The sequence below is a fragment of the Brassica oleracea genome, chromosome C4 (genome assembly GCF_000695525.1).
Source record: "Brassica oleracea var. oleracea cultivar TO1000 chromosome C4, BOL, whole genome shotgun sequence".
Lineage (NCBI taxonomy): Eukaryota > Viridiplantae > Streptophyta > Magnoliopsida > Brassicales > Brassicaceae > Brassica > Brassica oleracea.
The window spans coordinates 48,699,352-48,718,996 of record NC_027751.1 but is presented as its reverse complement, the minus strand read 5'-3'; the positions used below and the strand labels follow the sequence as shown (position 1 = coordinate 48,718,996).

The following is a 19,645-nucleotide window of genomic DNA, read 5'->3' as shown; positions in this document are numbered from 1 at the left end:
AAAACCCAACAAGCTCTAGCCCCGTGAAGAATAACATTATTGGGTTTTCCATAGAAAGCGTCGGTCGACACGTGCGGGAAGTCACGGCTCAGCACGTGTGAACTCCACTTCGCCTCTCTCATTGGGTCGTACGTAACCAGCCGATTCCTTCTCTTCACTCTCTCTCTTCACTCTCTCTCATTAAAATTAAATTAAAAAAAAAAAAGTCAGATTATTTTTTGTGAAGTCGTAAAGTGTTTGCTTTACAGCTCAACTTCGTCGTCTTCCTCCTCCTTCCTCCTCGCGGATCCATTCTCAGGTTCGTGTTGATCTCCCAAAAGAGTGTGTGAATCGATCTCGATTTCGTTTTAAGATTGTTTCTACGGCTAGAGTTCTACTTGTGCTGTGACTGCGATGATAGTCAGATTTTAGCTTCTCGTTAGAGAGGGAGGGAGTTTATTAGGTTCATTTGATTAGAATTGCAATTTCGATTTCTAATTCTGGAAAATTGGGAGATGGATTTGATCCGATTTGGGACTACCTCACTGTTGCAGCCTCTGAGTGCTGTAGATGTAGATGAGAGAGAGCCATGCAATGATCTTTGAATTGATGTTGTGGGAAGCTTGATGCGTAATTGAGGTCAATAGAAGAAGAATCTGGAATCTTGTTTTGATTGAGTCTTGTTACTGAAAGGGGTGGGCTCTGCTTGTTATTGTTGTTATACAATCTAATGATACTTTTATCCTCAGGAGTCGAGTCTCTTTGTGTTTCTTCAAGAAAGAAAGAGCATCACTGAGTATATGATACGAGGGGAGGATTCTGAAGGTTGTTCTTTCAGATGATTGGCAATCACTATGCTTGAACGCTGCCATGGGCATCTGTGTGAGGAACCACTGCTGCTCAAGGCTTCTTTTCATCACTTTTCTTTGTGCACTGACGATTGTTAATGACGCGCTTAGTCCTGATGGTACATCCGATTTGTTTCCTTCAAATCTCTTCCGTAGTTTGTGTTTTGACAATAATTTATAATAAATCTTTTGTGTTCCTTTCTTTTACTAGGTGAGGCGCTTGTGAGTTTTAGAAGTGGAGTTTCTAAATCTGATGGTGGCATCAGTCAGTGGAGACCAGAGGATCCTGATCCGTGTAACTGGAAGGGAGTGACTTGTGATTCTAAAACAAAAAGAGTTGTAGCCTTGTAAGTTTTGAAACTTGTTTGGTTTTAACTACTTTTTCGTTAGTATATGCTGCATCTTTTGCTCATCCCTAATGTTTCTTGTGCGCAGGAATCTTGATCATCAGACGTTAAGGGGACCTTTACCTCCTGAGCTTGGACAGCTGGATCAGTTGAGGCTTTTGTATGTGCCAACCTTATTTAAATTTTATTTCTGATTAGAGTATCCCCCATGCATAACGTTTCTGTATTCCCTTGGTATCGCAGAATGCTTCATAACAACGCTTTATATGGCTCAATACCTGCAGCATTGGGAAATTGCACAGCATTGGAGGGAATGTAAGTGCTTTCCCATAACAATATTTATGCTAGTTACACTTCATTTCTGAGATTTTTTTTTTGTTTTCTTAAATTAATAGAATTTTCGTGACAACTGACTTTATTGTGTGTATAAGATTGTTGTCTTGTGAGTGGTGATGAACCTATTTATTTTTCAGTTAAAAGCTTAGCTGGCTTACAGAAACCTGTTTGAAATTGTTTGCATGCAGATACTTGCAGAACAATTACTTGACTGGGACAATCCCAAGCGAAATGGGAAACTTGTCTGCGCTTAAAGATCTGTACGCAGTCTTTCTCCCTCTCCTTCTAGAATATAATGATGAGTGTTTATGCTAGGGCTTCACTCAGATCAAATGGGCATATGATTTGAATTTTTCTGAACTACTAAACTGATTTTTTCTCTTTTTATAAAGGGACATCTCAAACAACAATCTCAATGGAGCTATCCCTGTTTCATTTGGGCAGTTGGAGAAGCTGACTACTTTGTGAGTGAGCTAGACTTAACTTGCGTATTTGCAGCCATGTGTATATCTTTCTAGTGTCATTGTTGTTAACTAGTTGATTCTTCTTTTGAAGCAATGTCTCAAACAATTTTCTGGAGGGAAAAATACCTTCTGATAGCTTACTCGCCCGATTTTCAAAGGACTCGTAAGTATACTTCATCTTTACCTCTTTCTCTTCTGTTGATCTGGCAAAACAGTTATATTTTCGTGACTGCACAACAGCACCATGTTGCTAGCTTTGAAAATAACGGAACCTTGAATTGAATGCATTACTCTCTGCAGCTTCATTGGAAATCTTAACTTGTGTGGAAAACAAATTGATGTGGTGTGCCTAGATGACAGGGGAAACTCTTCTACTGGGTCTACGGCAGGTAAAAATTAGCTGTGTTTTCATCAATTTGCTTGTCAGGGTATATGAATTATAGCTTAGATTTTACTATTCTGTAGAAATTTTTGTGACATGAATTCGCTTTTTGGTCTCCCATATATAGGCCAAGGAGGTAAAACCGTTAAGCTGCTTATAAGTGCATCAGCTACTGTGGGTGGGTTGCTCCTAGTGGCGCTCATGGGTTTCTGGGGATGCTTTCTTTATAAAAAGCTTGGAAGAGTTGAGAGTAAAAGCCTTGCCATAGATGTCAGTGGAGGTGAGCCATGCAGCCTCAAAAAATTTGGAACTCGGTTATATATATTACTCTCAAACTTGACACCATGAGAGACGGTTTTGTTTATACAGGTGCGTCTATCGTGATGTTCCATGGAGATCTGCCATATGCTTCTAAAGACATAATCAAGAAACTGGAAGCTCTTAACGAAGAGCATATAATAGGGTGTGGAGGTTTTGGAACAGTTTACAAACTCGACATGGAGGATGGCAATGTTTTTGCGCTGAAGAAAATAGTAAAGTTAAACGAAGGGTTTGATAGGTTTTTCGAAAGGGAGCTTGAGATTCTTGGAAGCATCAAACACCGTTACCTCGTGAATCTACGTGGATACTGCAATTCACCCACATCAAAACTTCTCCTCTATGATTACCTTCCTGGTGGTAGCCTTGATGAAGCTCTTCATGGTAAAATCCTCAGCCTTCATCTTCACCCAAGAAGTATGATTCTATTGAGTGAAAATCTTTTAAATGTGCAGAGAGAGGCGAGCAGCTGGATTGGGATTCACGAGTAAATATAATAATAGGAGCAGCGAAAGGGTTAGCATACTTGCATCATGATTGTTCTCCTAGGATTATACACCGTGACATAAAGTCAAGCAACATTTTACTCGATGGAAATCTTGAGGCTCGAGTATCAGACTTTGGACTTGCCAAGCTGTTAGAAGACGAAGAATCTCATATTACAACCATTGTTGCAGGCACATTCGGTTACTTGGCTCCAGGTACTTAATTGCACTAGTAATAACAGTAATGATTTCTACTCTGTCATATGACCTAACCATGAGTGGTGGTTGCAGAGTATATGCAAAGTGGTAGAGCTACAGAGAAAACAGATGTATACAGTTTCGGAGTTTTGGTTCTGGAAGTCTTGAGCGGTAAACTCCCCACGGATACCTCCTTCATCGAGAAAGGCTATAACGTTGTTGGTTGGGTAAGCATAACGAGGTCCAGCTTTGGTACTAAACAATATTTTGACTAAGTGAAAGATTTAATTTGTTTTCATAAAATCTTGCAGCTAAACTTCTTAATCAGCGAGAACCGTGCACGGGAGATCGTTGATAGAAGCTGTCAAGGAGTAGAGACAGAGTCTCTTGATGCTCTTCTATCCATAGCAACAAAGTGTGTCTCTTCAAGTCCAGACGAGCGTCCCACAATGCATAGAGTCGTCCAGTTACTTGAGTCCGAAGTTATGACTCCTTGCCCTAGTGAGTTCTACGATTCCAGCTCCGATTGATAACATTCATAAGTCTCTTCTTCTTCTCAATTCGATTTCCTGTTTCACATCAAAAGGTTCGGGCAATTCATCTTTTTGTATTTTTTGGTACGTTTTCTGGAATTGGTTAAACTCTTTCATTTGATCTGAATATGAAACTAAAATGTATATGTCCATTGTAGAAACACTGTTATGTTTTCTTAAGAAGAATCTGAATAATAATTTCAATTATATTCTCCATGTTTGTAGTTTTTAGCTATTTCAAGTCCCAATATCAAAGAGAGAGTATAGAAAATAGTGTGACATTTATTTAAACTTTGATTATGATTTTATAATCTCTATAACATTGGTCTCATATGGTATTTGTACAATCCATGCGTTGAAACGAGACCGTTCTGGTCTCCAAGTCATAGCCAACTAGAAAATCCATCTGAGCAAAGTTCCCGTAGATAGCAACTTCGGTGGTCGGAATCATACTCATGCAGACCATGTCTTCACTCACTTTCACAAACGCGTTGAGAGGACTCAGCTTCACGTCAGCTCCGGTGAAATGCATGGTTATCTCCGGCAAACCGATCTCTGCACTCCCCGACTTGAAACAATGCGACAAAAGCCCCTGGGGATCACTCACACGCTTAGCTCCAGTCACGGCCCCTTCCACCGCCGCGCCAAACCCGTCGTAAAAACCTGACTCGAGTAGCGTCAGCGTCGTTCCAGAGTCTATTATGATGTTTCCCTTCATCGAAACGTCGTCGTTGTTAGGGTAATACGAGGTCCCGGTGTAGGGAATCTTGGTTTTGCCGACGGAGATAGCTTCCAGCGTCAAGTAATAGTAAGTCTTCGGCTCTTTTTCGACCAAAGGAGTTGATATCACGTGGGAAGCCTCGTTAAGACCGGAAGGTATCGAGTTGGTTCCTAGGTTTATGACGCTTGTGCCGTTTACGGTAGCTGACTTGTGCGACAAGCAATAAGAGAATTTATTAGAAATCGACGAACCGAGCTGGGAGATTAGTGATAACTGACCGCCACCGAGACCGATGATACCAGAACCAGTCTCGTCGAAGGTACCGCCGTTGTCGTAGCCGCAACCGAACACAGTTCCGGGGAAAGAGACAGGAGAGCCTGAAGCAGAGTTAATAGATATAGTTTCTGTCGCAACGTCTCCTTTAGTGAACGATTGGTCTCCGTAAGAGTAACGGTACTTACATACGTTCTTAGCTTCGTCGCATCCACGTTCGTTGGTAGATAAAGCGTTACAGTTACGTGACTCGCAAGGAACGCTCTTGTAAGTAGAGGATTGAGTTTTGTCGAAGAGTGGACCGTTCTCTTTGTAACACTGTTGACACGGTTTGCATTGGACCCAAGTTAAGTCGCTTCCTGTGTCGGCTATCGCGAGGACGTTCATTGGTGGAGTACCGAGGGTGATACTCATGAAGAACTCGCCTCCTGCTCCTATTAGACCGGACTGGAGATCGGTTTGGGAGTGGTGGCTGAAGCGGCGGGAACGAGAGATGGAGCGGAGGAAAGCTGCGTTGAGGCGGTCGGTGGGGGTGGTTTGTGGGTTGTAGACTGGGGAATGGGGAGAGTCACGGTGAATCAGCTCGACGGTGAAGTTTCTTGGGTTGGTTGATGAAGAGAGAGTCATCAAGAAGAAGAAGGAAGTGAAGAGGAGAGTTAGGGTTGTCATTTCTTGAGTTTGGAGAGATTGTGATGGATAGAGTGTGGTGGAGGAGGAGTATTTATATACAAAGAGATTGAGAAAGCGAAGAGATGGAAACGGTCTAAGGAGTTCATAGCTATGTGAGCTGGAGGTGAAAGTCTGAAAGGCGATGTGATTAGCTTTTAATTTTTTTCATTATGGCTGATCATTTAAGTTGAGATTAGTGGGGGGTGTAAGGGAATTACTATCTTGATTTTATGAAAACGTCTTTAAACTGGGACTTGGGAGATTTAGATATTTATCATCTTTGAGTATGTTTGTGTGATTATATGTTATGTATTACCTTATAGCACAAGCTATAATCATTTAGTTATTTACTTAAAGACTAATATAGTTTTGGGGTCAATGACTTGCTCACAGTTTAAAGATTTTTAGTTTAATATTTTTTTCCCGTACACTTTATTTATAGGTTAATCATTTGGTGTTGTAGACATGTAACACAAAGGAAATACTGTTAATGCAGAATCTCATATATATTATGTAATCATGAGGACAAGATTAAACTATGAATTGGATGATTACACGTTGAACAATATTGCATGCTTCAAAATTATACATGATTCCAAAATGGTGTTAGAAGGATCGAAAACTTTAGGAGATGGAAGTCATATATCATCTTTTGCTCTCCCTTGCAATCTTGTTCTTTCCCTTTGCCTTACGACCTACTTCTGAGTACCAAAACTCTGTATTTACCACAGAGTCCAGTGTTTCATGTGCATTCATCAGATTAGGAGAAAGAACAAAGAAGTTGAACACTTGATCAAAGAGAAGGGAGAACATTCAATAATCATGGAGTCCAGTTTCCTGAGAGCGGGGCAGATTCATATAAAAGAAATCCAGTTCAGGTTCTTTTATTGAAATGTGGAGTGTATATGTTTTTCAAAACAACTTAGCTTATGTACCTCAAGTGATCTCCCATTTTTTCCATCTAGCTTGATGGGACTAGCTCAATCATGCGATTAGTTATAGAAAGTAACCAATCCATTTCTCTTCTCCATCTCTGCTTGTTGTCTTCAGACAAAGGTTCCAGCTTCTAGAGCACGCCCAATACTGAGGCTGCAAATCCAAGTAATTCAGTAGTTAACAAAGAAGTAGTGATACCATATTTCATCATATACCATCCACTTTTTTACAGAAATATTTTAACATACTGGCAAGATGTGTTATAGCGTTTGATATAGCCAAAGCGGTTTGCACACCCTTGCATTCTCCCGTCACATCTTCACCGAGTTATATAGCTTTGAAAACTTCTCCTTTATGGCTTCGACGTCAGAATAGCAGGTTGCATGACCAGGGGATATTTTGTTGTTAAAACTGAAAATAATACCGTTTTAGCCTTTTCTTAAAGTAACATAGTAAAATACTTTAGTAAATCAAATTAAATGTAAAATATAATAGACCTCTAATAGTAAATTTTGGTAACGAAATATAGCGTTTAATCTAACAAAAATCATCTTTTAAAATTTAGGAGAATTACTTATAGTATCATGTGTATTTATATTTAAATAAATATCGCCACGTCTCACTCAGGACGTAGGCTTGCAGGTCTTGGATGGATCACCGACACGGGAAGCTCCAACGGTACATATATGGCTCATTGTCATTATGTCAACTCAGCACTGGTAGCAGAGGCATTGGCAGTAAGGGAAGGACTCTCAACATGTATCGATAAGGGTTTCCGTCGAGTGCATTGTAAATCTGACTCCCTACAACTCATCAAAGCTATAAACTCAGGCTCCCCAAGCCCCGAAATTTATGGTGTGGTATCTGATATTATCAGTCTATCTCTTGCTTTTGATTGTATCTCTTTCACTTGGATTCAACGTGGCAACAACAAGGAGGCAGATGCCCTTGCTAAACAAGCCTTGTTGAATGAATCTTATGTAATAGCTTCTTTGGACAATGGAGCTTAAGTTTATGAATGAATGAAAGTTTGTGTTACAAAAAAAAATATCGCCACGTCTTTGTATAGTCTAGTTTTATAGTGTCAAATTTACCTTAATTCTAGGGTTCATTGGCCAATTTTAGAGAGGTTTGGCATGTTCCTACAAAGGATGTCATGATGGGTTTACCCATCTTCCATTTGCACCCTTGACACTATGTAGTATAGTCACGCTAATTGGTTCAAGCATCAATAGTGGTTAAAAATTCGAGAACATGATGTTTTATCTTGTTAGCTGTCCGATCCCTGGTCAGGATTCATGCTAAGTAACATAGTCTTTCTTATTGACTTTATGAGTTCTTGGGTACTCCTAAAAGAGCAGAACTCTCTCGCTTTATATACGACAAACGCTTTTATCTTGTCATTTTATGGAAACATCTTTGGATCTCTCACTTTTACCAAAGAACAGCTCATAAATAAAAAAAATAGTTGGGCACGCCGTGAATCTTTTCTCTTCAAACCAGTCGTAGATTCATCCTATTTTTTCTTCTATTACTATTTGAAAAAATAACCAAATTTCACGATCGAAAACGCTGATGTAAACGTTGGAAAGTTTTTGGAAAATGTCATACTGATGTTCTAATTTCCAAAGATACACCATCTTTTCCTTTAATCTGCAAGATAAATTTATCTAATGAACGGGACCCATGGAACTTGATTCCCTGCAACATATAGAATATGGTAAAACTAAATTAGTACTGAAACATGTGACTATGAGTACTTATGCTAAAGTATCAAGGGGCAATTGGGCAGATATAATCTTTGAACAGATTCAACCCTAGATTTCGAGAAACAAATGGTACAAACATGAATTTTTAACTTGTTTGAAATGAAGTTATGGTTTGTGTACAAAAGGAAAAATAATAATTACTCTGATTTTATAAGAGTTCGAAATACAGAAGAGTAGTCTTTTCTTTTTTCTGATAAAGCGCATAAGAACATGTTTATTACAGGTCTCTTAGGTTGGGGTTCTTAACGTAATATATATCTCTTATATCTCTAAGAGAGCAGATATCTTATATTACGTTAAGAGACCGTATCTTATGTTAAGCTAAAATTTTAAACTTAAGAGCACTGGCTTTAAGAAAAGTAGTTTTTCGTGAATATAAAACGTACGCGAAATCGAATATATATGATCGATATATATTGCGACTTAGTTATTAGCTTTGATGTGAGGGTTCCTCTGAGTAGACCATTTGAGGTAAGGGTTTCCTTAACCGAAAAAGAATTAATCTTGTGATGGTGACAGCTTCCAGTTCCTTTTTATTCTGACTGGCTGGAATTCAAAGTTCGCATGATGTTTTTATTTAATTTAAGTATTATATATAATGAATCTGCCTTTATTTTTTCTCTTTTAGCATTTTTCATTTTATACTATAAAAACTAATTATTTTCAAAGCTCGAAGTGAACTCTAGCGTATGTAGAACTCTACGCATCTTTGACAAAACCATCTGATTCTTACACTACAAGAAAACAGGGGGATTCTAATGGCCGAAATCGTCAGAAATTCGTCGGAATAGCCCGATTCCGACGAATTTCCGACGAACCTATCCGTCGGTATCGTTTCGTCGGAAAAAAAAAATTCGTCGGAATTTCGTCAGTACTTCCGACGACTTTCTGACGAATACCGAGAAACGTCATTCTGACGAACTTCCGACGATATTACGATGCGGACACACGAGACCAGAGTTCATCGGAAAAACTACGTACCGACGGACAACGTTCCTCGGACAATTCCGACGTAGGGTGTTCCTCGGTATATTCCGACGAAATGTGGTTCGTCGGTAAATTCTGACGGATATATATCCGTCGGTATATTCCGACGACCCTGTCCGTCGGTATATACCAATTTTAAAAACGAATTGATTTTGCATTTTTATATATTTTTTTGATATTAATAAATTAAAAAAATCAGAAATTTAAAACTAATAATATTATATAATTTAAATTCATACAAACCGAAATAGGAAAAAAAATTAACATTCAGAAAGTTTAAAATTCATACAAACCGAAATAGAAAAAAAATATTCCGAAAGTTTTAAAAAGCCGAAATAAACTAAGATGAACTCGAAGACATCAACGATCTAGCTTCTGCATAATCTCGGGTGTTTTCTTTCTAATTAGAAACTACCTGTTAAAATAATTATGGTAAAAATAATACTTTTATACCATGCATTAATTTCATAAGTTTCTACAGTGAATACACAAATATCTGCATGCATACGTGTTTATTTGTTGTGGCAATATAATGAAAAATGAATAGGAGTGGAACTTCAGACATCATGCAAACAACCATGCATGTCCAACAAATCTATTCATGCTAAGCCTTAAATTGTTTTTTTCATGTCTGAGAAGTTTATTCAGACTCAGCATAACTAAAAGTTCTCCTTGATAATGATTGGATCAATGATTTCAAAGCTATTTTACATGCATGTATGTATTTAATTTAAAATCAATATGGAATAACATTAATGAATTTGCTTAAACGTACTGTGTTATATATTAAATTTTAAAAATTCCTTACATACAGCAAAAAAGAAATGTCACCATCATTGAATACCTAGGTACGTAGAACACTCTAAACTGATGTTTTTATTTGAACCTAGCACTTCCACATGTGTAAGACATAAGGCTTTACCGGTAGAGTTAAAAGTTCCAGGTTGCTTTACTTAGCAAATAGTTTAATATATAGACAGAAGGCAAATGCTATACCAAAAACACTTTAATCAGAGTAGGTTTAACGGATCGAGTAATAAAAAATTTACATGATTAAACACATATGCATACCGCATGAACCTGATTAATATTAAATCTATACAGTCTAATCAAGAACATTGCTGCTAAAACCAAAAGAGAAAAAGGAAAAAAAAAAAAAAGAACAATGACTACGTTTCTGTTGATGAATGGCTAAGAAAAGATGCTATCATGGAGCATAGAACTTTCCATTTTTGGAAATATTCGAGGGCGAATACTCTTTTATATTTCAAGCCAAAAACTAAAACATGCAAAGTATAACATGTTCTTAACATTAGTCTTGAGCCGAGTCATACGGTTTTGTGGGGTCCTCCACCCTTTGGATCCTTCTTAAATTGCACACTTCTCTCTTGTTTTTGTGAGAAGAAAGCAACCACTTAAGCATACGCTCTAAACGGTTCTAAGATCTTATAACCAAAACCCAAAGTTCTCAGTGATGGTGAATCGTGGCTGTTCAACCACGATTTTGTCTGGTTCTCTTATAATTCTTCTGGTCGTACAACTACACTTTGAGACCACAACGGCAGCTCGACATGCCCCTGTTGTTTCCTGGTCACCACCTGAGCCGCCTAAAGATGATTTTGTCTGGTACCACAAGATCAACCGCTTCAAGAACATAGAACAAGATGCGTTCAGACCAACTCACCAAGGGCCTAGCCAAGGTATCGGACATAAGAGCCCTCCTGGTGCTTCTTAAAATACCCATTTGGTTTTGGAGAAACTTACCACTTTGTCGCTCAGAGTTCGCGTTTGTTTTTAATATTTTGTGTGCTTTTGTTACGTAAAAGAATAGAAGAAGAAGAGAAGAAGTTGCATACCAGTTTCTTGTGAAGAGGACATGAACGGGAATCAAACAAGAAAATGATTTCAGAATTTCTTTGTCAAAATTGATATATACTTCATCCTTTAGATAAGTCTATGAAGCCATCCATTGCTTATAGTATTTATTATTTTGGTGTTGTTGTTCTACGTTGAGACTTGAGATGTAAATTCTTTTTAGAAGATATGTAGTTTTCCTCGTTTAAAATGAAATTAATAATTGATGGCATTTTTAGCTATCAAGCAGCTAAATATTTTTTTCTCTATTTTATAAGAATTTTAATCTGATAGCTACAAAATATGGTTATGAAAATATGAATTTTTCATTATAACATATATATATATGTGTGTGTGTGTGTAGTAATATAAGGTTTGCTGGCTGGATATACGCATCCTTATGATATTCGTTTAATTTTCAACTACTTATTTGTATTTGTTTTTACAAAAAAAAAACTACTTATTTGTATTTGTCCCAAGTTATTGATGTTACCTTCAAATATGCTTCACGAAGAAATCCATCAGATTATCTTTAGATTATTAGAAACTTGCAACATACAACGGTTCCGTTTGAGTAAAAAATATTCTCATATTTGATAACACTTGAACTAGGTTAATCGTAGTTTTATATCAGCATAGCCTAGTTAGTTTCTCTATTTAAATTCAGTGGGAATTATTAGTGTTATTCGTCGAATTTTAGGTTTAACATAAGTTTTCTTAAAAAGTGCTAAGAACATGTTTTAGTAGAAAGGGTAATATTCTCGACAAAATTGAGCTGTATACATATAGTTCTTGTGTATATGTTTGGTAGCTACTCGTATAAACATTAATATTACTGTTATACAATACAAGCACATACAAGATATTTAAATGATACAGAAATGCGAATGAACCATCAATATATACTAAAACGAAAAAGAGCACCAGTGGATCAAACATAAATGAACTAAAATATCAACTTGTTAGTATACTAGTTGGACCTGGTAAGGCTGGTACCTTCTGTTCAATGCATGGAACTGAAAAATAATAATGGTTGGAAAAAAGAAGAAGATATTTTAGATTAACTTATCGTGGATCGAGGTGGTCGATGGATGCAAGTATGTAACCTTTTTTCTTTAAGTTGGATTTAGCAAAAGGTTAGTAATGATGTGATACATAAATGGAACTTGTACTAGGTTATTAACAAGTTGGTGAGAACTATATAATAGTTTAACTAACACTGAGATTATATATAATATTTCAATTTAAAAGTTCATCAAAATTTATAAGATTATGACAAACTTTTTACTTTTGATATTCGAGCTGTTTGTAATATGTAAAAAGATAGTTGAGGCTTTTGGACTTGTGCGTTGGTTCTTTATTATATGCAAGACATGTGGGGGTCTGCGTTTTCGGCTTTTCAGTGGAAGAGGATATATATAAATAAAGAAATATTGACCGCGAAATGAAGATGGATTTAAACGATTTATCAATTTTATATTCGTTAGTAAATTTGGGCGAGGATTGTAATTTTCTCAAGCTTATTCTCTAGTTCCGTTTCTATTATATTTCCTGGATTTAGTTCTGTGTTATCAGTTTTATTTGTGAAGTTCCAGCTTGTGTTTTTAAGTTTCTGCTTGTTAAAAAAAAAAAAAAAGTTTCTGCTTGTTTGGAGCTTTATGTCTCTCCATTTGGGAGCTTTGATTCTGGAGGTGTTTGATCCTACCAGATCTTTCTATTTCAACAATGCATTCCACCATCGCATCTTGCATGTGTATCAAAACTAGTTTAACAAACTAACTTCTAGAAGCCTTTTTATAATCTACAGATAACCCTTTCCTAGTAACTAATCTCTTTGGTATTACATACAAGGCTATTCATATTGACATGCACTATTCCATCAATGCTTTGTTTGGGGGATGACTCTCTCTCTCTGACAAAATTCTACGATAATCATGAGATTTGTCTCAAAATTGTAAATTATATTCCTTAAGATAATCTTTGTTGGATGGCCATGATCCTGATACATAATCACAGTTATAGGGAAGTTATAAACAGGATTAGAGATTGTTGGACTTGTGCTATAATGAATAATCTAATATAACGCAAATGGGCCGCAAGTCAGCTGCAATAGATGCTAGCACATCGGCCAGACCATCCTCTCAACTCTGAAGCCATATTGCTCGCTTCTTCTTGTATGGACGATATTTTAGTTACTGTATTTGTCGTCAAAGTAGAGCAATTATATAATCTCAAGTAAGGTTGGGACAATTTCCTTACAAGTAAGATCATTTTTTTTAAAGATTTTTTTTTGTTTAACCAAATTCTGTTTGACATTAACAGATTGTTCCACCTAAGGAGAGTCGAACACGTGAACAGTGTATCACTTGACCGGTTACAAAAATCACTAGAAAATTTTGAAGTTTATTAAAATAGTTTAAATATGACAGCTATCTACTTTTTCGGATTATATAAAAAAAAAAAAAGAGTTAACGAGCTCGGACATTGCATTAAGATATTTGTTTTTTTTAGCGTATTTCATTTTTCTTTTCCCTAAATCATACAAAATAGTAAACATATAAATATGTTGCCAAAAAAATAAAAGTAAACATAACAAACCCCATTTTTTGGTATTCATCACCCCTATTTTCTTTATAATTATCCATTTTGGAGTTGGTAAACCGCCTATTTACGCTTTCAATTATATTTGGTAAATATATACGCATTTTCCTCAAGATCGAAAGATTGGTTCAGCTTTCGATTCAAGACCACCGATCCATCTTTTTTCAAACTATAAAAAGATGCTGTTTTGAATTGATACACGTCGTCTCCACTGTGTATCTGGAATGGAATCAATGTTCAAAGTTTATAATAAACAAATAAATTTCAAAGAAGTTGACCAGACTACCTAACGATCACATCGATCGAAGAAGAAGACAAAACCCCACAAAAGAAATTCCGACAAGAACAAAGCTTTTCTGTAATAATGGAGATTTGAGGAATAATAAGAAGAAGAGATTTGAAAAATGGTGGAGGGTTGGCGAAATGGGTTTCGAGAGGCGACGAATTCGAAGCCTCTGTTCGTGACGATCTACGCTACGGTGATCATCGGCGTTCTCGTCTCCTCCTTCTATGTCTTCTCCGCTGTTTACTCTCCCACCAATGGCTCCACCTCCTGGCTCTCTTCTCCTCCTCTCTCCAGTAACACACTCTCTCTCCCCTCTATGCATTTTACTGTGGTGGCAAATGGTTACTCCGCTTCAAAGTTTGGATCTTTTTTTTTGTTGTTATGAGTTTGATTACTGTGTTGATTCCCTAATCGAGTTGATGTCTGAACTTTAGGTGGGATTATCTGAAGCTTAGGTTCGAAACTCTAGTTCCAGCTCACCGTTGACCTTAATCGATCACTTTAGTTGATTCACATCACAGCTTTTGTGTCCGGCCAAGTGATTAAAACCAATATACTTGGATCTGCATTTAGTATGTCTGCAAAGTTTTTGTCTTTTTTTTTTATTTTTCCGACGCTATGTCTTAGTTCAATCAAGGGTTCATGGTATCAGACTAAATGATCTTGCTTTGAGTATACATCAATCTCACTAAGCAGTAGAGATTAAAAGTTTAGTTCTTTTTTATTATGCCATGTATTTGTAGCTGCAGGCCGTATTCATAAACTTTCGCAAGAGAATGCAACGTCTCAGTCACTACCAGTTGCACTGCCACCGCCACCTCCGGAGGAAGAAGCTCAAGGCAAATCATCATTGGGTAAAATCTGGGTGTCTCCTCCTAAAGACAAGAAGATGCCTCCGCTTGAAGCCTTTAAACTAACTAAAGAGCTGTTTGGGGAAAGAGTGAAGGACAATGTGATAATAGTCACCTTTGGGAACTATGCTTTCATGGATTTCATCTTGACTTGGGTTAAACACTTGACTGATTTAGATCTCTCCAACATTCTAGTTGGTGAGCTTACACTTACTAATATCTATCTATGTGTTTTTATTATTGTCAAGTTACTAACTTTATGGTTATGTGGGGGATTCATAGGTGCGATGGATACAAAGTTACTAGAGGCTTTGTACTGGAAAGGAGTTCCGGTTTTCGACATGGGGAGCCATATGAGCACAGTTGATGTAGGTTGGGGCTCCCCAACGTTTCACAAAATGGGAAGAGAGAAAGTGATTCTCATTGATTCTGTCTTGCCTTTTGGTTACGAGCTTCTAATGTGTGACACTGACGTGGTCTGGCTTAAGGTACTAACTAATACTCTTATGTGTCTCCTGTTATCTTTCATTGATCCTGATGATTACTTATGTTGACAGAACCCTCTGCCTTACTTGGCTCGGTACCCTGATGCTGATGTTCTGACATCAAGCGATCAAGTTGTGCCTACGGTGGTAGACGACAGCTTGGATATATGGCAACAAGGTAAATACTCCCTCCGTTTCAAATTAGTTGTCGTTGTTAAGAAACTAGTTAAATGTTCAAATTTGTCCTTGTTTGACCATTAAAATTATACATTTATTATTTATCTTCGTTTAATTAAGCAAAGAGATAAATTAATAGAAAAAAATGCATTGAAATCATAAACGAAAAATTAAGCGACTAATTTGAAACGGAGGGAGTCCTAGATAGAGACATGCATTGCTCTCTTTTCTAGTTAGTAACTGTTCATTCTTCTTTTTCTTGGACTTTGAAAGTTAGCGGGGCATACAACATAGGAATCTTCCATTGGCGTCCAACAGAGTCTGCCAAAAAGCTGGCTAAGGAATGGAAAGACATTCTCATAGCTGACGACAAGGTTTGGGATCAAAACGGGTTCAATGAGATCGTTAGGAGACAGCTAGGTCCATCAGTGGACGGTGACAGTGGACTCTTCTACGCTTATGATGGTAATCTCAAGGTTGGGATCTTGCCTGCTAGCATCTTCTGCAGTGGTCACACTTACTTTGTTCAGGTAACAACCTCTCTGTTCTTGCGTTTGGTTTCTATCTTATCTTCTTCCTTTGTGGCTATCACTCTCAATAGTTAACTTCTGTTTTAATGTAGGCTATGTATCAACAGCTCAGGCTAGAACCATATGCGTTGCATACAACGTTTCAATACGCAGGTACTGAAGGAAAACGCCATAGGCTTCGTGAGGGGATGGTTTTCTTTGACCCACCAGAGTATTACGATGCACCAGGAGGGTTCATTTCGTTCAAACCGTCTATTCCAAAGAGCATGTTACTAGACGGGAATCATACCATTGAGTCACATTTTACACTCGCCAACCACCAAGTAGGCATCTACTAATTGTCCCTGGGGAAGCTATATGCTAACTTGGACACTTTCTAATTATACCTTTTGTCCACTTTTGGCAGATGAAACAGATCAGATCAGCATTAGCTATTGCGTCTCTACTAAACCGTACACTGGTGAGTCTTGTCCACAGCTTATATGCGTGTTTCCTGGTGATATCAATTGATTCTTACCTATGGTATTACCAGGTGATGCCACCAATATGGTGCAGGTTAGATAGGCTTTGGTTTGGACATCCTGGTACTCTTGAGGGATCTATGACACGGCAACCTTTCATCTGCCCTCTTGATCATGTATTTGAGGTAATGATGTCAATATATACTTTCTTGTTCCTTCTCTGCAAGTGCCTCATAACACCCTGAAGAATCTTAATTACAGGTTAATATCATGCTAAAGGAGATGCCTGAGGAAGAGTTTGGTCCTGGGATTGGTATCAGAGAATATTCTTTCCTAGATAATCCATCATTACCAAAACAAGTTAAAGAGTCATGGCTTGATGTTCAGCTTTGTCAAGGATGCGAGGCATCGAATATCACAAGCTCCTCTGGGGCTCTTAAGTTCCCAAAGCGGAGCAATGAAGATACGGTAACTAAGATCTCTTTGTTTTAAAAAAAAAAAAAACATGACTACCTTAGCCTCATTGCTTTGTTTTTGGGGCTACACTTCAGTTCAAGGCGATTTTCTCTACCTTCAACGATGTTAAAGTGATCAAGTTCTCTTCAGTTGAAGATGCTTTCACTGGGTTCTCCGACAAGGTGAGTGAGTATAGATCGTTGAACCGTGAAACATTCGGACATGTTGATAGAACGTTTTGATCTTTTATATATATATATATATGGTTCTGCGTTCAGGGGAGAGAAGAGAGATTCAGAAGACGAGTAATGAGATATGTGGGGATATGGTGTTGTGAGGAGAACAAGACTCCAGGACATATTTATTACGACATGTATTGGGACGAGAAACCTGGTTGGAAACCGGTTCCTCCACAGACACCAGAAGAGGATCATCCTCCTCTTTGATGATACTATGACCACTCGCAAGAGAAACTTTAAGAAGCAGAAGCTATTCTCGGTTTCTTCGGTCACAATAAGGAGACATAGTTTTGTTTATTCACTTCTTTTCTCACGACTTTTACTACTGTAAAACTGAAACTCAAATGTATAATCATGTTTTAACAATAGGTTTGGACACAGAAAATCATTTTCTCATATAGTTTATCTGTTTTATTCCAATAAACGGTTTATTTCGTGGCGGTTTATTTATTTAGGTTAAGGGTGGTTCTATAAGAGCGGTATAGCCAGAAGCTCAAATTAAAGATTCAAAGCTTACGGAGAAAGCTATGTCCACATTCTCAATTCAGAGATATAAGAAGATGCTAGCTACATTGATTGAGTGCGGAAAGAAAATGATATTTATTTAGGTTAAGGGTGGTTCTATAACAGTGGTGGCTCAGATAATCAGATGAAGGGAGTTATGAAAATCAGACGAAGTTTTCAGCCTTACATGCAGTATGTGAAGCTTTAATGTGGTCCATAAAATGCATGAAGACTTTATAAATTTTAGAAATGGTGTTTGCAATTCACTATTTTCAATTAGTAAAAATGGTGTAAATGTTAAATACTAGAGGAATTTAGACAAAGTAAAAAAATTTCCTAGTTTTACAATCTAACATATAACAAAGGCACAAAAAAATTAATGACGAATAGGATTGTACTTTCAAAGTCTTCTTTTGCTAGGTTATATGTTTATATATGCAATATTGATTTGCCTTTTGGAGTTTGGTATGTACCACATCAGTACTAGTTGATTTTCACTGGGAAATAAATTATCATCATTCGGTCAATCTGGACTTGGGCTTCGGCCCAAGTGGTTTACACGGTGGATCGTAACAGATGATCGGGTATTGGCATTGGTCGGAACGTATTCCAAACTCGGATCAAACAGTGTGGTAGCTAGTCTATTCGGTATCACTAAGTACGTTCCTCCAGGACCGGATCAATCGATAGGGTTTATCGAGAAAAAAATATTGATTTGGTATTCTGAATATTGGTGCCTACCATAAACTATTTTTTTGACATCTGTCTACCATAAACTTAGATTAGTTATTGTTGACACGAAAAAAAACTTCAGAAGCCTTAATTATTCACGGGCCTCCGATGTGATGCGACCGTTACATGGGCCTGTCAAATACATTGGGATTCCTGACCGGTAACCCAGCCCGGTTGAGCGAACATCAGGCGATTAGAGAAGGCCACGTAAACTACTTCATGCACACGTAAGACGTGTGATCCTCTCTCATTCTCCGTCATCGGCAAACACCTTGGGCCCTCGCTGACCAAATCTCATCGTCGCTCAAAATGTGCTCCGTCAACTCACGGAGTCATAACGTTCTAAACGCCGTCATATTCTATATTATGCTTCCACTTATAAATAACCTACGGTCCTCCATGTGTCTTGTCCTCTGTCTCTTCCAAACATAACCAGGAGCTTCGTACCAGTTTTGAATATTTTGGGTTGTTCTCGTATTAAAAAAGGAGAAATCGGCCAAAAAAACACTGAACTTTGCGGGAATTGCCAAAAGAAACCTGTACTCGAACCTGACCAATAAAACCCCGATTTTTTGTTGACGTTTTTAGTTAATTCACAAACTTACGGTTGACTAACCAAATTAACACACCGTTAACCGACAGTTAAGACAGTGTTAACTCACCGTTAATTATTGCCGTTTAGTGAAACTACGTCGTTTCATTCAGTTGTTTTGTTAAACACAAAATCTCAAGACGACGTCGTTTTGCTTAATTAAAATTGTTGTTGCTGCCTGGACTCGAACCCGTGCACTCGTGGTCGTAAGGGGGTATTGCCACTGAGCTAGTGGACTTTTCGGAAGGTTATCACACATGTTTATTTTTATTGATCAAAAGATGTGTTTGATTGCAATCAAACAAAATGAAACCCGTGTTTGAACGTAACCCTAATTTCTCAAATCGATTTGGGGATTTCTCTTGTAGAGATGGTAAAGACGAAGTTCACAAGGAATGGAAAGGAGGTAATGATTTTCGGAGCGATGAGGAATTTCGATTACGGGAGTGACGAAGCGGTTCAAGAGTCGAAGAAGGGTGGAGAACGCGATGCTTCTGTGAGTTTGCCATCGCTGGAGAGATCGAGGATTCGTAAAAGCGTTGAAGGGATATCGATGTTGGCATCTACAGAGGTGTCGAAGGCGTCGAAGACTAGGCGGGGAACTTCATATGGGTCGCCTGCGTCATCTCCGG

General features: G+C 37.8%; 3 protein-coding genes and 1 long non-coding RNA gene across 4 annotated transcripts in view; 2 read left to right on the top strand and 2 right to left on the bottom strand.

Annotated features, from left to right (window-relative positions):
* LOC106342087 overlaps window positions 1-3,005 on the bottom strand; it is an 8,983-nt gene extending 5,978 nt beyond the window's left edge. Inside the window, exon 1 of the long non-coding RNA XR_001269796.1 lies at window positions 2,965-3,005. This is a non-coding gene — a long non-coding RNA (uncharacterized LOC106342087). The remainder of the gene's footprint in view (window positions 1-2,964) is intronic.
* Window positions 168-4,101, top strand: LOC106342085 (LRR receptor-like serine/threonine-protein kinase FEI 2). The gene is made up of 14 exons (XM_013780907.1): window positions 168-298; window positions 729-946; window positions 1,039-1,174; window positions 1,263-1,334; window positions 1,418-1,489; window positions 1,699-1,770; window positions 1,903-1,974; window positions 2,066-2,137; window positions 2,275-2,363; window positions 2,484-2,636; window positions 2,726-3,058; window positions 3,130-3,375; window positions 3,451-3,584; window positions 3,669-4,101. The coding sequence occupies exons 2-14, from the start codon at window positions 850-852 to the stop codon at window positions 3,885-3,887; spliced, it is 1,767 nt and encodes a 588-aa protein (XP_013636361.1). The 5' UTR covers window positions 168-298; window positions 729-849; the 3' UTR covers window positions 3,888-4,101.
* A 117-nt stretch (window positions 4,102-4,218) lies between these two features.
* LOC106341592 (probable aspartic protease At2g35615) lies at window positions 4,219-5,595 on the bottom strand. The gene has a single exon (XM_013780320.1). The coding sequence runs from the start codon at window positions 5,551-5,553 to the stop codon at window positions 4,219-4,221; it is 1,335 nt and encodes a 444-aa protein (XP_013635774.1). The 5' UTR covers window positions 5,554-5,595.
* Window positions 5,596-13,830: 8,235 nt separating this feature from the next.
* LOC106343041 lies at window positions 13,831-17,588 on the top strand. The gene is made up of 11 exons (XM_013782155.1): window positions 13,831-14,279; window positions 14,730-15,035; window positions 15,120-15,325; window positions 15,395-15,500; window positions 15,773-16,029; window positions 16,122-16,352; window positions 16,436-16,489; window positions 16,562-16,675; window positions 16,752-16,958; window positions 17,042-17,128; window positions 17,225-17,588. The coding sequence occupies exons 1-11, from the start codon at window positions 14,105-14,107 to the stop codon at window positions 17,390-17,392; spliced, it is 1,911 nt and encodes a 636-aa protein (XP_013637609.1). The 5' UTR covers window positions 13,831-14,104; the 3' UTR covers window positions 17,393-17,588.
* The last annotated feature ends 2,057 nt before the right edge of the window (window positions 17,589-19,645 follow it).